Source organism: Caenorhabditis elegans, chromosome II (assembly GCF_000002985.6).
Source record: "Caenorhabditis elegans chromosome II".
In the NCBI taxonomy this organism is placed as follows: Eukaryota; Metazoa; Nematoda; class Chromadorea; order Rhabditida; family Rhabditidae; genus Caenorhabditis; species Caenorhabditis elegans.
Window position 1 is genome coordinate 3,223,132 of NC_003280.10, and position 14,154 is coordinate 3,237,285.

A 14,154-nucleotide genomic window follows, 5' to 3' on the forward strand; every position below is an offset into this window, starting at 1 on the left:
AAATTGACTATAATATCCATTCTCGGTAGATTTCCACTTTATCCTAGCTTTCCATTTTCGAGAAGGTTCGTCTTCACTCAATCGCTCTTAATCGATTACGGTAATCAGACCCTTTCACATTCAAACATAGTTTTGAATAATCCATCACATTTTATTAATGTCGGTCTTGAAGTTTTAAAAATAGTTCCGCCGATGTCTAGTTTAACAACCTTGTTCATATTTTAAAATAGTTACGGTTTGAGGCACAGATGCAACCAAACTCAAAAAATAAAAATAAGAATGTTTGTTATCAATCAGACTTTGAACTTATCCATGTGTTTTGTGTTTAAAGATAAAAAAACAAGCTTACTAAATTATAATTTTTTAAGCTTCTAAATTAGAAATATTGTCGAAAAATCCATAAAATAAGTTAATTATCTATTCCTCTGCTTCTTCAAATACTCATCAAACTCCCCGATCATTTTTTCCAATCGTTCCAAAAATGTTGCATCCCGTATTATCCGTCCACCTCGATTAATTCGAAGATTGTGTGGAAATTGACTGTAATATCCATTCTCAGTAGGTTTCCATTTTATCCTTGCTTTCCATTTGCGAGAAGGTTCGTCTTCACTCAATCGCTCTGAATTGACTATTTTATGAGGATAATGTACAAAAAACTTACGAAAATAAATATCGAACTGATGTGAATACTTTTCCATGAACTCGTAAAGATTAAAGTTATAGGGAATCGACATATCATTCCCAACCATGCAAAATTCAATTATGAGCATTGGCTGTAAAAATTATATGTAGAGCTGAAATTTTTTGAAGAAACTGGTTAATTATTTTATGATTGACAAACGCCATACAGTGTGGCCTTACTATTAGGACTACAGCTTGCACTGGCCTATAGTTTAAGCCACGTCCTAGCCAGGGACTGTGGCCGATAATACAGTCATGGATTGCTCCACTCTCCAATACAGACTGGGTGAACCTAGGGGATGAGTCTAAACTTGAAACCGCAACCTCTAGCTTTCTAGCAGCTACCACTACCGACTGAGATATTCCTATGAATTTGAAAAACTACATTATTTTATCGAAACTCACCTTCTGTTGAACAGCAAGAATTTGAAGAAATTGTTCATCGCTTTCAATAAATCGAAGTTTTATCTTTGGAGCTTCAACAAGCTCAATCTTTGAATTGCACAACTCAATGAGTCCGTCGAGCAAATAGAATTGAGCTTCTACTAGCAGCTCCTTCAGTTTCAATTCACAATTGGGTAGAACCACGTCGCCGTCTCGCATAAAGTTCAGTATCAAGTCGAAATTTTTCGGAGACCGATCAATAAAAATACTCCCAGATTCGTCAATTTTTAGCTGAAAATTTGAAAATTTATCGGGAAATTTTTGGAAAAATCGGACCCCAATGTCACTCTCCAACATAGTTTTGAAAAATCCATTGAACTTTGTTAATGTAGATCTTGAAGTTTTGAATATAGTTCCACCAACGTCCAATTTCACAGTTTCACTCATTTTCGAAGAGTTTTCTAGGGGAGAAAAAGAGAAAGATGGAGTAAAATTTTGTTATCAGTTATAAGATTATCGATCAGTACATATTTCAAAATGATTTTTTTTAACAAAAATTAAAATTTCCAACAACTAAAAAAGATAACATTTATTTCTTTTTTCAACAATAAAATAGCCTTTTAGTGCAGGCATGTAATACACAAACACTAAAACCAAAAAAATTATTGAAAAAACAAAAAACCATGATAAATCATATTTTTTAGTGTTTGCTCTTTGATCAATTTGGACCTTTTTTGTAGAATTAAGTTTATCACAGCACATTAAGACTAGACCATCCAACCAGTAGAATTGAGCTTCTGCCATCAATTCTCTCAGCTCTCTTTCATCTTCTGGCAGTGGCAGATCACCATCTCTCATTAAATTCAGAATCAATTCAAAGTGTTTCGGGGACCGATCTATGAAAATGCATCCGGTTTTTTCAATTTTCGGCTGGAAATTTTCACGTTTTTTTTTGGAAAAAAACAACGATTTTCATACCCCAGTTTTGCATTCCAACATAGTTTTGAAAAAGCTATGGAACTTTGTTAATGTATCTTTTGAAGTTTTGAATATAGTTCCGCCAACGTCTAGTTTAATAATTTCACTCATTTTTGGAGAGTTTTTGAAAAAAATTGTAGAGGAGAAAAAGAGGAAAGTGAAATGAAGGTTTGTTATCAGTGAGTCGATCGATTTGAAGTTATCAGTGTTTTCAATTGATTTTTTTCCATACTATAATAGGTTTACGTTCGGGTCTGTTCACATTTCTATGATAGCATAATACAATGAAAATTGCGTTTAATAGCCACTAAAATAGGTAGCATTTACTAGATTTTTCAACAATAAAATAGCTTTTTAGTGCAGGGATGTAATACACAAATACCAAAAAAATTAATGAAAAAACAAAAAAACGAGTATAACTATTATTTTTAGTTATTGGTTTTTGATTTTGAATCATTCGGAAGTTTATTATAGTGCTAAGTTTCACACCGCACTTATTGTACAGTCCAAACATCTGATAGTAATTTGCTTCCGCACACAACTCTCTCAATTCCTTCTCAGTTTCGGGCAACCACAGATTCCCATCTCTCATTAAGTTCAGAATTAACTCGAAGTGTTTCGGGGAACGATCAATAAAAATGCATCCGGATTTTTCGAGTTTCGGCTGAAAATGTTCAGGTTTTTGGAGAAATATAGTCAGCAACATTATACCGCAATATCACTTTCAAACATAGTTTTAAAAAAGCTATCGAGTTTCGTTAATGTATCTTTTGAAGTTTTGAATATAGTTCCACCAACGTCTAGTTTAATAATTTCGCACATTTTTTGGAGAGTTTTTAAAAAAATTGTGGGGAAGAGAAATGAAGAAAGTGAGATGAAGTTTTGTTATCAGTAAGTCTATCGATTTGCAATTAACAGCCATTTTTATATTTTTAACAAATTTTAGGAAATAGTGGCGGTGGAGTTTTTTTCAAGACATGTATAGAAAACTTTCCGATTTCCGCTTTTGCAAATTGTGCAAAATTTCTGAAGGAATTTTTATAAGAAAAAACGGATGACACATATTTTTGACATTTTTTCTCGTTTTCAGCAAGAATTCTAATATATTTTTTCTCATTTTTCATGTAAGATACGTGTAATTTTGCAGTTACAACTGAAATTTCAAAATTTCCAATAAAAAATGCAATACCTCAGTCGAAATTTTTCGGCAATTGAAGTTTTTGGCAGCTTCACAAAAAATTGAAAAATTTCCCATATTTTTTGAAACCAGCAGTTTCCGAAGATTCCAATTGCCAAAAATTTTCAAAACACTACAGTTTAAAATTGGGGTTATAACTTCATTTTTTTTTGTTTTTATAATCATACAGTGTGGGAAAGTTCTATAGGACCCCCCCTAATTTGAAGGTTTGAGGAACTTCCGAAAATTTTTTCGAAAAACTGCTAATGCCGTTCGTTTTTAAATTGAAAAAAACCTATATAAATTTTTTTCCAGAAGTTTATCTCAAAAACTGAGGTCGCGCTGGAAAAAACGTCAAAATCCAGTGTGAAACTTCTATAGGACCCCCCGTTTTTTTTCACGATTTTTACTAAAATCAACAGATTTTGGAATTTTTGACAAAGCTCAAATCAAGTTTGAGTTAGAAATGAGTTCATATAAGCAGTTTTGACTTTAAAAAATTAATACGAAATGTTCTCGTGGGATCTCCAGACTGGTTCTGATTCTTCCGATCTTTGATGTTCAAGTCTGTTTCAAGCTTCCTGGTGCTCTCGGTAATGCCAAAACTTGATAAACTCTCTTTAACAAGTTCCTACTAAAATTCCTAGCACGCACTTTAGATGTTTCGACTGTGTAGTCAAGCTGATTTGGCAAAATATGCAGCAGGAAACAATGGAAGGCTTATCAGGAATCAAATCGTTTTTCTTTGATTACAAGGTTCCATGGGACCAATATTTCAAGTTAAATTGTCCCTCACAGATGTTATTTACTATTTTTTGCGTGAATTATTAAATGTGGAATTGTGGCATGTGTTGTGGCACACATATAGAGGCTGGAAAGCTTACTTCGAAAGCAGTCTAACTTGCAATGCCTCGAGGATCTGCCCTTTCGGACACTGAACGCGCTCAGCTGGATGTTATGAAATTGCTCAATGTGTCCCTGCATGAAATGAGTAGGAAAATTTCCCGTTCTCGACACTGTATTCGCGAGTATCTGAAGGATCCGGTGAGCTACGGTACATCTAAAAGAGCTCCTCGTCGCAAAGCTCTCTCCGTGCGTGACGAACGAAATGTGATTCGTGCTGCCTCCAACTCCTGTAAGACGGCAAGAGATATTCGCAATGAGCTTCAATTGTCTGCTTCAAAAAGGACCATCCTCAATGTCATCAAACGATCTGGTGTAATCGTTCGTCAGAAACTTCGCCCTGCTCCGTTACTCTCTGCAGACCATAAACTCAAGCGATTGGAATTTGCTAAGAACAATATGGGAACGAATTGGAGTAAAGTGAGAATTTAAAAAAGCAAGAGTGAATAATTAGGATCATTGTTTTAGGTTGTCTTCTCCGATGAAAAGAAATTCAATCTCGATGGGCCTGACGGTTGCCGCTACTATTGGCGCGATTTGCGCAAGGAACCAATGGTTTTTTCGAGACGTAATTTTGGAGGAGGAACGGTGATGGTTTGGGGAGCGTTCACGGAGAAGAAGAAGCTTGAGATACAGTTCGTCAGTAGCAAGATGAACAGCACTGACTATCAGAACGTCTTGGAACTGGAGCTCTCCAAATATCTTCGTCACTACTCCAGAAAAGACTTTAGATTTCAGTAGGATAATGCGACAATCCATGTGAGCAACTCAACCCGCGACTATTTCAAGCTCAAGAAGATCAACCTTCTTGATTGGCCAGCTCGAAGTCCTGATCTCAATCCAATCGAAAATTTGTGGGGGATTCTTGTCCGTATCGTGTATGCTCAGAACAAGACTTACCCAACAGTTGCATCGTTGAAGCAAGGAATTCTCGACGCTTGGAAGTCTATTCCGGACAACCAGCTGAAAAGTTTGGTCAGATCAATGGAGGACAGACTGTTTGAGATCATCCGCACACAAGGAAACCCGATTAACTATTGATCCTTTCTTGATTTTAGTATATGAATGTTCTGTTGTTGATCAAAAATAACTGCAACTTGTTAATACGCTGTTTCTGACTGGTTTCTTGGGGATGGCGTAAAAATGTTTATGGTGTGTGTGCTAGGAATTTTAGTAGGAACTTGTTAAAGAGAGTTTATCAAGTTTTGGCATTACCGAGAGCACCAGGAAGCTTGAAACAGACTTGAACATCAAAGATCGGAAGAATCAGAACCAGTCTGGAGATCCCACGAGAACATTTCGTATTAATTTTTTAAAGTCAAAACTGCTTATCTGAACTCATTTCTAACTCAAACTTGATTTGAGCTTTGTCAAAAATTCCAAAATCTGTTGATTTTAGTAAAAATCGTGAAAAAAAACGGGGGGTGCTATAGAAGTTTCACACTGGATTTTGACGTTTTTTCCAGCGCGACCTCAGTTTTTGAGATAAACTTCTGGAAAAAAATTTATATAGGTTTTTTTCAATTTAAAAACGAATGGCATTAGCAGTTTTTCAAAAAAATTTTCGGAAGTTCCTCAAACCTTCAAATTAGGGGGGGTCCTATAGAACTTTCCCACACTGTATTTCAAATTAAAACAACGTCGTCGCATGTTTAACAGGCGCCAGTCTATAACACCCGAAAATTGAAAGAAACACGTCTCGATAAGGTTTTTGTAGATCAATCATCAAAATCGTGGATATGACTCCGTGAAATGACACTGCAATGAATATCAGGTTGTGTTGCAGTTGTTCATCTTTCACCGGGTCTATCAGAACTCCAACAGCTGTGGGCACAAAGAATACGAGGATGGGAATTGCGATCTGAAATTTTGGGAATTTTGTGTTTGGGGGGTGGTGCGGTGCCTCCTATTCGTGACGTCACGCTCTTTTTCTAACACCCCAGAGGGAAATATGCTTGTGGATGTGTTATATCAAAGGCAACTTTAAAAATTCAGCTTTAAAACGCAAAAAAAACCCTTTGAAATTTTCTATGCTCCGCCTACTCTTGGCTCAAGCTCCGCCCATTTTTTGGCTTGAACATTTCCCACCTGTATATTCAAGGCTTTAATGAATTTCTTTTGCATTCGAAGTGTGTCCCCAGATATTGAAGTCTTTAAGGCTCTATTCATCTTCACTCTCAAAAGCACAACAAAAGTAATAATCTCCACCAAAAGCGTGAATGTCAGAGCATTATCTCGAAGCCTCGTCCAAGCAGTGTCCCCAAAATTGATCACAGATACTAGAGACTTGTCGGAAGCGAATTCACAAGCATTTGGATACTTATTGAACAGTTTACGCCTCGCAATTTCCTGATCCTTTGGAACATCTAAGTAGACTGGAATGCAATAGGTTAGTCCAGCGAAGTAATTGAGCATTAGAAATGGGTAACGGATATACTGCCAGTAGCCGTTTTGAACGAATAAGATGTAGTACCGGTTTTCGAACATTGTGATAATTGAGATTGGGACTACTGGAAAAATAGATTTATTGAAGTACTGTAGGATTACTGTAGGCAACCGACAGTTCTACAAAATGAGCCAGTGTTCTCTCATTATTTTTCATTTAATTTTAGTGATAAAATATAGAAAAATACTTGTTCTATCTAGAAATAATTTTCACTCAATTTGGAAAAACTTTAAAAGTGCTTCAAAATTGCCTGAAATGGATAATTTCCGGAAAAAATCAGACCAATTATCAAATAAAAATCTTCAACTTTCTGACAGTTTTTGAGGTGTTTTAAGTTGATGCAAATTAAATAAAAATTAGTTTTATATGTATAAAGCTAATATTGTTCGAAATTTCAGCAGTAATTTTTGATGGAAAATAATAAAAATTGCTCGAGGTACTTTCTTGAAAGGAGGTGAATGTTCTCCAAAATTCAAAAAATTCCGGAAATTCTCTTTTGACAAATTAAGACAACTTACACATATATAAAGTTCTTATCGTCAATTCCGAGATGTCTGTGGGTACACCAATCCAGCTCAAAATCCCTAATTGATATCCAGCAAATACCGGAGCACATAGGAAAGGCTGGGCGAGCAGGCTAATGGAAATGTCTAAGAAGGAAGACCAGAAGTGAAGGTTGAACAGAGCCCACTTAACGGATTTCATAATTTTAGGAGTTTTTAATAGGATACAATAACCTCCGAAAATGTGAATTGGAACTGAAAATCCAGCTAATACATATAGAATTTTGGAATATACATCCGGATAACTGAGGGAAAGCATTTGAACGGAGAGTAATGAAGGAAGTAACTATGGGCTTTTTCTTGTTTTCGAAAATGTGTCAGACTCATAACGAGTTTTATCACCCGTTTATTCAAAGAACAATATGTAAAGCTCATATATAAAATACTCTCGTAATCTCAGTATGTAAAATGTGAAGCTTTATCATAAATAATTTTTAAATGTTTTTTTCCTGAAAAAAATTAGATTTTGCACAGAAAAATGTAATTTTTCAGGTACACTTCTGGTAGTTGAATCCTGAAAGTTTTTCAAATATATTTCCAAATTTTCAGACAAGAAAAACATAATAACTTTATTGATTTATTGATTGGCACAATTAGGATTTAAAAAAATTAATTAGAATCCACAATGTTTCTTTAAAAAATTATCAATAAATTGCTCACAATCATTTGATACATCCCCAATACTCAGAAAGATACTTGACTTGACTGACTTGAATTGACAATTTGCGCTCAAGGAACAGTTGTTTTGTGGTGCTGAATGTTTTTCTTAAATTATTATTGTCAACTTTGAAAACTTACCGAAAGCAATGTGAAATTGATCTCTATACTTTTCCATTAAACTCCCCCAGTCGATGTCCAAAATGGGCGATTCATCTAGATTCTTTTCAGGATACTTTATCAACAATCGTGGCTGAAAATAATTATTTTATTTTGAATTTCGAGATTTAAGCATACCTTGTCGTTTTTTGTATAGAACTCTATTTTTTCAGTGCCACTTATTAGTACACGAATTTTTGTATTGATTTTTCTATGACACAGATCGACCAACTCCTCCAACAGGTAGAACTGAGCTTCTCTCTTGACTTCGTTGATCTCTTTTTCTTGCTCAGGAAGATCCACGTCGCCATCTCTCAGAAAGTTCAGGATTATGTCGAAATGTTTCGGAGAGCGGTCGATGAAGATGCAGTTGGAATCGTCTTTCTGGAGCTGAAACTTGTAATAATTGTTTATTTTATTTTCAAGGTTTTTGCTTAGGCCTAGGCTTAGAATTGGCGTCAGTGGGGGAGCGTTAGCGGCGTATTGGCCACTAAGAAGCTTTCGTGTAAAATTTCAAATTGATTCCATCAAAACTCGCCGAGTTATGGAGCTTAAAGTGTTTTCGAAATGCCCCTCAACTATTTTTTAAAAATTGAAAGTTTGGCGTTTTGTCAGTTTTCTCCCTAAGCTCACGAAAATTTAATGACAGCAGGAGGGAAGCAGAATAAGGTTTCTTGTGAATTTTGAGCCAATTTCGATTTACAGGAGCCGAGATATTAAGCTTGTAAATCTGAAAAAAGTTCGAGCCCGGGTGCGGGCGTCTAAATTTTTTTATTCCCTGTTTTTCGTGGTAAATGGAAACGCGCGTGTAACTTGACGGTGGGTGGATGGATTATGATGCGGTTTTTTGCTGTCTCTTCAAGAAGCTTGCCCCACCTCTGTATGCTTTATTTCAGAAAGATTGGAGCTCTTTGAGCCGAGATATAAAGAGTATTTTCGAGTATCCTCCAAAAATCACTTTTTTTTTCTCATTTTTTGCCTCTTTTTTTTTGCAGGAAAATTCGTTTTTGAGATTTTCACGAGATTTTTTAGCAGTTTATAGTACTCGACGAGGTGCGTTTAAAAACATACAAATCTTCCAGATCCATCAACTGTGAGCTCTTTTAGAGAGCTTCAAAGTCAAAATTTGCATTTCCGACCTCCCCCCTCCCTTTTCGGTGTGTTTTTTTCGCGTTTTTTTTAAACCACCGCTTCGTGCGCTGTTGTCTTTGAGAAATCTTTGGTTTTGAGGTGAAAATCTGGCAGAAAAATATTTTTGCTCTATAGAAAAGTAAAAAAAATTCCAAAAAAGTGATTTTTTCATTTTGAAAATCGAGGCAGAAAAAACAGTTTTCATTTTTTTTTCCAAAAACCTTAACTTTTCCTTCTCATAACTTTGCGGTCGTTTGAGATATTTTGGTTTTAAAAAAAAATAATGAAAGCTGAGAAATTTTTAAAGCGAGTCAAAAAAAAAATTTTTTTAATCGAGTCATACATCACCGAGATAATCGACCGAGAACAAAGTTACTGCCGTTTTTGATTTGTAATTATTCAACTTTGAGCGTTTATTACTCACTCAATCTTAAATCAATTTTGATTCTGTTTTTTTCAGTAGACCCAGAATTTGACGCTTAATCCGAAAAACTAAGTTTTAAAAAAATTTTAGTGAAAATTTTTTTCAGGACCGCCAAAAAATCGAGTTTTTCAGCACTGACTTTTTCGAATTTTTGCGATTTTTCACTCATTTTGCGATGAATCTTTGTTTTATTTTTTGTGTTCAATGAACAATATTGACAAAAAATGGAATCTATCAACAATTTGCAAAAATTTTTGTGCCAGTTTGAAATTTTTTCCAAAAATGAATTTTCTGCCTCTTGCCCAGAAAAAGTGGTTTGGTCTGGTGTTTCAAAATTAGTATGTTAGAAATCCTCACAATTTTTTTCATATTCTCTCAAATTTTTGTAACCCAATTCTCACTTTGAAGGGAGATACAGGCGGGAGATACAGTTCGTTGAAGGGTTGGCTGCCAACACATCGCCACCCCACCCACAGAGAGACACACATTTACGACCCAATATATCCAGATATTACCTCCTGCTCTCAGTTTTCAAAATTTTATGATGATTTTTACTTTATCAGAAAGACACATTCTCTTTCCTATTTGCAGGGATAGTGGAAGACAAAAAAAAACAACATGGATTTAAAATCAGGGCTTCGCCCCGATTTTAATAAAATATATGAAACCCTCATAAAAAGTTACAAGAAGGTTTTTCCTTGCGCTTGGAGCGCAAAAGAAAAGAAAAAGAGCTATTTAGACTTAGGAACAAACCCAATTTGAATAAAACATTGGAAATCCCAATCCAACAAGCCTAAGGGCCCCAAAAACATACTAGGATGCCCAACTTGAATAAAATATAGGAAATACTTATGACACACTTAAGCCTAAGAGCCCGAAAAAAAAAATGGGATGCCCAACTGGAATAAAATATTGGAAATCCTTATGACACACCGGCGGTATGGCGCGGCTTAAGCCTAAATAGCCACTTTTATCAAAATACATTTGAGCGAGGCGGTTGTAAACTATTCGTTCTTTAGCAAAAATTAAAAAAAAACTATATTCAAATTTAAAAAGAAATATCATATGTTATCACACCTTAGACTATCACGCCTTTATTTAGTAATCATTTTTAGTTCATAAATGTGAGAGAAAGAAAAATGGATTAATCATCGGAATTAAATACATCATCAGAGTGATTATATTCATCAAAGGTCTCACTTTACTTGAGGGTTAATTTGATCGATATAAAATTCCTATCTCATGTGAAGAAAGGTTCAAATTCTGTACCTATGAATGCTGCCGATACTTGAATTCCTATCTCATGGGAAGAAGGCCTTTCTTGTGGGAAGAACGGAGTTATAAAAAAATATACGCAGGTACAGAATTTGAACTTTTCTTTCCATGGGAGAGGAATTTGAATATTGGCATTCTATAACTTTACTAAGAAAAATAATCTCCAAAGGTTGATCGCAAATATGTAGAGATTGCTCGCATCCCTTCAAATATTACAAAATTTCCAAGTTTCTTAGTAATCTATAGTCTTTATTTAGATTACTGAAAAATATACACAGAGTGCTTTCGAGTTAACTGAGAAGTTATTGTAAAACTCGAGTCGGGCTCAAATGTATTTTGATAAAAGTGGCTATTTAGGCTTAAGCCGCGCCATACCGCCGGTGTGTCATAAGGATTTCCAATATTTTATTCCAGTTGGCCATCCCATTTTTTTTTTCGGGCTCTTAGGCTTAAGTGTGTCATAAGGATTTCCAATATTTTATTCCAGTTGGCCATCCCATTTTTTTTTTCGGGCTCTTAGGCTTAAGTGTGTCATAAGGATTTCCTATATTTTATTCAAGTTGGGCATCCTAGTATGTTTTTGGGGCCCTTAGGCTTGTTGGATTGGGATTTCCAATGTTTTATTCAAATTGGGTTTGTTCCTAAGTCTAAATAGCTCTTTTTCTTTTCTTTTGCGCTCCAAGCGCAAGGAAAAACCTTCTTGTAACTTTTTATGAGGTTAGGCTTAGGCTTAGGATTCAGTGTCCGTTTGCCTTGCTCGGAGAACTCAGTTGTACAAACTAACCGGAATGTCACTCTCGAGCATCATCTTAAAGAATCCGTCGATCATGGTGAGAGTAGACTTGGAAGTTTGAAAAACAGTACCACCAACGTTTAACTTGACGATGTTATCTTTTGAGCACATTTTCCACTTCCTGAAGAAATGTATTGAATAAAATTTATTAACATATACATATGTATAACTTTTATGTTTAATTGTATTGTTTAAAAGTTTGCAAAAAAACAATGTTGACAATTAAAATGCTAATAAGAAACTATGAAACAATTAATTTTCTAAAAAAAAAGGCATGCAAAAAATGAATCAACCTGTGTGGCTGGATAAAGAGAAAGAGTGGTGGTCCGGTCCCGATATAGTCTCTGCTAATCAATAAAAAGAGCATTATTTAGTAAGAGACACAGGCATAGAGACTGACTGTGTGAGTGTCCTGTTTCCAAAATATGATAGTAATGACTGTGCAGACCAGTGCTGTGCGGCTCTTGAAAAAAGTCGGCTTTCGGCTCGCACCGAGAGCCGAGTCTAAATTTTTTTTCGGCTCTCGGCGGGAGCCGAGAGCCGAAAAAGCCCAAAAATGTCGGCTCTCGGCTCACGCCGAGAGCCGAGTACCGACTGTTTTATTTTTCGGTATCGGTTTTCGAAGACTCTTTCAAGTTAACTTTAACTCAAATTTTTTTGAACAATAGCACCAATGTATCTCAACAGAAAATAAATTACTTAAACAAATGTAACCAATAATAAAAATTGTCCATAAATTCATTGTTGGTTCCTCCGTCAAGTTTATAACGTCGGATTCAGTCCCAGCTGCATCAGTTTTGACAAATTCCTTGTTCATTAATAGAACATTGATAGATAAAAACAACATTTTGTTTAAGTTTCAATGACTAATTGACTTTCGCTGGCACACTGAACACCCCCAAACAAAAATCTAAAAAGTCGACTAAAAAAATCGGCGCGCGTCGAAAAACGAAAAAAAAAATTTTCGGCTCTCGGCTCTCTGCGAGAGCCGAGTTCAATTTTTTTCGGCTCCCGGCTCCCGCCGAGAGCCGAAAAAACCCCAAAATGTCGGCTCTCGGCTCGCGCCGAGAGCCGAGAGCCGCACAGCACTGGTGCAGACTGCAGTTGTGTGTATGATGTAACGGAGAACGGACAGCGTTCTTAGACTGTTACTGTCTCTGCGTCGGCCCTCGACAGTTTTCATCCACCCAAACGGGAGCAAAACCGAAATAAAAAGATTGGAGAAAAATGCAGAAACTGTTCATGTAATATATTTAAACTGTAGAATGAATGCTTGCAACATATTGCTGGGGTTCAACAACAGTATTTTTTAAACCTAAAATGGTTCTTAGAAATTGTTTCAGCTTAAATGAAGACAGCAAAACTGTCACATTCCGTTTGTTACATCCTAGATACGAAATTACTATTAATAAGGGGATCGTTGCCGATTCAAGTATAGATTCTGAAATCACATTCAGAAATATGTCCTCAATATCCTGCATTTGAAGTACAACCATTGAAAAGGACATCTGAAAAAATAAAAAGACATTTGCAAAATTTTGTTCATTTAATTGCCAAACTCACAGACTTGAACACAAACAGTATCATCGTCTGCCAGAAAATGTACCTCTGGGGGTTATTAAGCTGTGATGACGCTAGATGAGAAAGTTTTCGAATACTTATAAGTATTGGAATGTAAAGAAGTGCGGACAGGAACAATAGAATGTGCATGGTATAAAATATGGTCTGAAAAAATCAAAATCAGTAGTTAATTCGTCTGATTTAGTGAAATCTTAATATGTCTTACAATGAAAAATACACTCCAAATCAAATAATATGGGTGTGAATCATCAAAAAAAGTAACGGCGTGTAAAACGATACAAATAATGTCTTTGATGAATAGTCCAAGATAGATATATTTTATTCTTTTGATGATATAGCTGTTCACCAATATGATGTTTTTTTCTGTTGTTGGGAAAAAATAAACAAGAAACCGCTCAAAGGATAGAGCAATTATTGAAATGCGAAACACTTGGTTGAACAGGTAAAGTGCGTAGCTTGTTAAAATTAACGTATAAGTAGATATTCGATTTTTATGTCTGGGAAGAAATAAACAATTGAAATTATCAAAAAATTATAAACATTACCCTACCCTCTGTGAAAAAAATAAACACTAACACAGAAACATGTCCATATTGGTAAAGTGAGCTTTAACATATTATAATAATGGTTTGTAATTGGGAAAATTACCATCTGAAAGTGCAAAACTTCAAAATTTCAATATAACACTGAATCAACCTTTTCATCTCTTCGTCGATTAACTTTGTTCACATAAATATAGAATGGAAGGAGTATAAAGTACAAAATGACCAATGGTTTGTATTGTTCAATAGTGCATCCCCATAAAACTCCATAAACCGGAATGGATGAGTTGTCGATTAAGCTGGAGCAATTCATTTCAAACTCGCAATAGAGTAAAACTGCGTTAATTTATATACGAAACAACTAGACAGGTGAATTTTGCAAATTGACAAATCTTTATTATCGTTAGTAATGTGTTCCTGATTTGGCACGTAGCCTACAATTTTAATTTTGCAACATGAA

At 35.3% G+C, this 14,154-nt stretch overlaps 6 protein-coding genes and 1 pseudogene across 7 annotated transcripts; 1 reads left to right on the plus strand and 6 right to left on the minus strand.

Moving 5' to 3' along the window:
* Positions 1-201: 201 nt before the first annotated feature.
* On the minus strand, positions 202-1,600 carry ZC239.15 (BTB domain-containing protein). The gene is made up of 4 exons (NM_062080.4): positions 1,402-1,600; positions 1,087-1,356; positions 662-773; positions 202-619 (listed from the first exon to the last, which is right to left on the minus strand). Exons 1-4 carry the CDS (start codon positions 1,510-1,512, stop codon positions 414-416), a joined length of 699 nt encoding a protein of 232 aa, NP_494481.2. The 5' UTR covers positions 1,513-1,600; the 3' UTR covers positions 202-413.
* A 38-nt stretch (positions 1,601-1,638) lies between these two features.
* Positions 1,639-2,188, minus strand: ZC239.16 (BTB domain-containing protein; the record flags this gene model as incomplete). Its single annotated transcript, NM_062081.2, has 2 exons — positions 2,044-2,188; positions 1,639-1,995 (listed from the first exon to the last, which is right to left on the minus strand). The coding sequence occupies exons 1-2, from the start codon at positions 2,152-2,154 to the stop codon at positions 1,639-1,641; spliced, it is 468 nt and encodes a 155-aa protein (NP_494482.1). The 5' UTR covers positions 2,155-2,188.
* Positions 2,189-2,350: 162 nt separating this feature from the next.
* Positions 2,351-2,749, minus strand: ZC239.17 (Potassium channel tetramerization-type BTB domain-containing protein; the record flags this gene model as incomplete). Its single annotated transcript, NM_062082.5, has 1 exon — positions 2,351-2,749. The coding sequence occupies one exon, from the start codon at positions 2,747-2,749 to the stop codon at positions 2,351-2,353; it is 399 nt and encodes a 132-aa protein (NP_494483.2).
* Positions 2,750-4,126: 1,377 nt separating this feature from the next.
* ZC239.1 lies at positions 4,127-5,164 on the plus strand (annotated as a pseudogene). The gene is made up of 2 exons: positions 4,127-4,543; positions 4,592-5,164. Coding segments are annotated over exons 1-2 (990 nt in total).
* A 589-nt stretch (positions 5,165-5,753) lies between these two features.
* Positions 5,754-7,391, minus strand: srh-297 (Serpentine Receptor, class H; the record flags this gene model as incomplete). Its single annotated transcript, NM_062083.3, has 3 exons — positions 5,754-5,984; positions 6,212-6,633; positions 7,088-7,391. The coding sequence occupies 3 exons, from the start codon at positions 7,389-7,391 to the stop codon at positions 5,754-5,756; spliced, it is 957 nt and encodes a 318-aa protein (NP_494484.3).
* Positions 7,392-7,685: 294 nt separating this feature from the next.
* C17F4.8 (BTB domain-containing protein) lies at positions 7,686-11,694 on the minus strand. Its single transcript, NM_062084.3, has 4 exons — positions 11,563-11,694; positions 8,087-8,338; positions 7,931-8,042; positions 7,686-7,885 (listed from the first exon to the last, which is right to left on the minus strand). The coding sequence occupies exons 1-4, from the start codon at positions 11,680-11,682 to the stop codon at positions 7,746-7,748; spliced, it is 624 nt and encodes a 207-aa protein (NP_494485.2). The 5' UTR covers positions 11,683-11,694; the 3' UTR covers positions 7,686-7,745.
* A 1,130-nt stretch (positions 11,695-12,824) lies between these two features.
* Positions 12,825-14,007, minus strand: srz-67 (Serpentine Receptor, class Z; the record flags this gene model as incomplete). The annotated part of the gene is made up of 5 exons (NM_001026794.1): positions 12,825-13,079; positions 13,135-13,296; positions 13,358-13,649; positions 13,703-13,803; positions 13,849-14,007. The coding sequence occupies 5 exons, from the start codon at positions 14,005-14,007 to the stop codon at positions 12,825-12,827; spliced, it is 969 nt and encodes a 322-aa protein (NP_001021965.1).
* Positions 14,008-14,154: the final 147 nt, after the last annotated feature.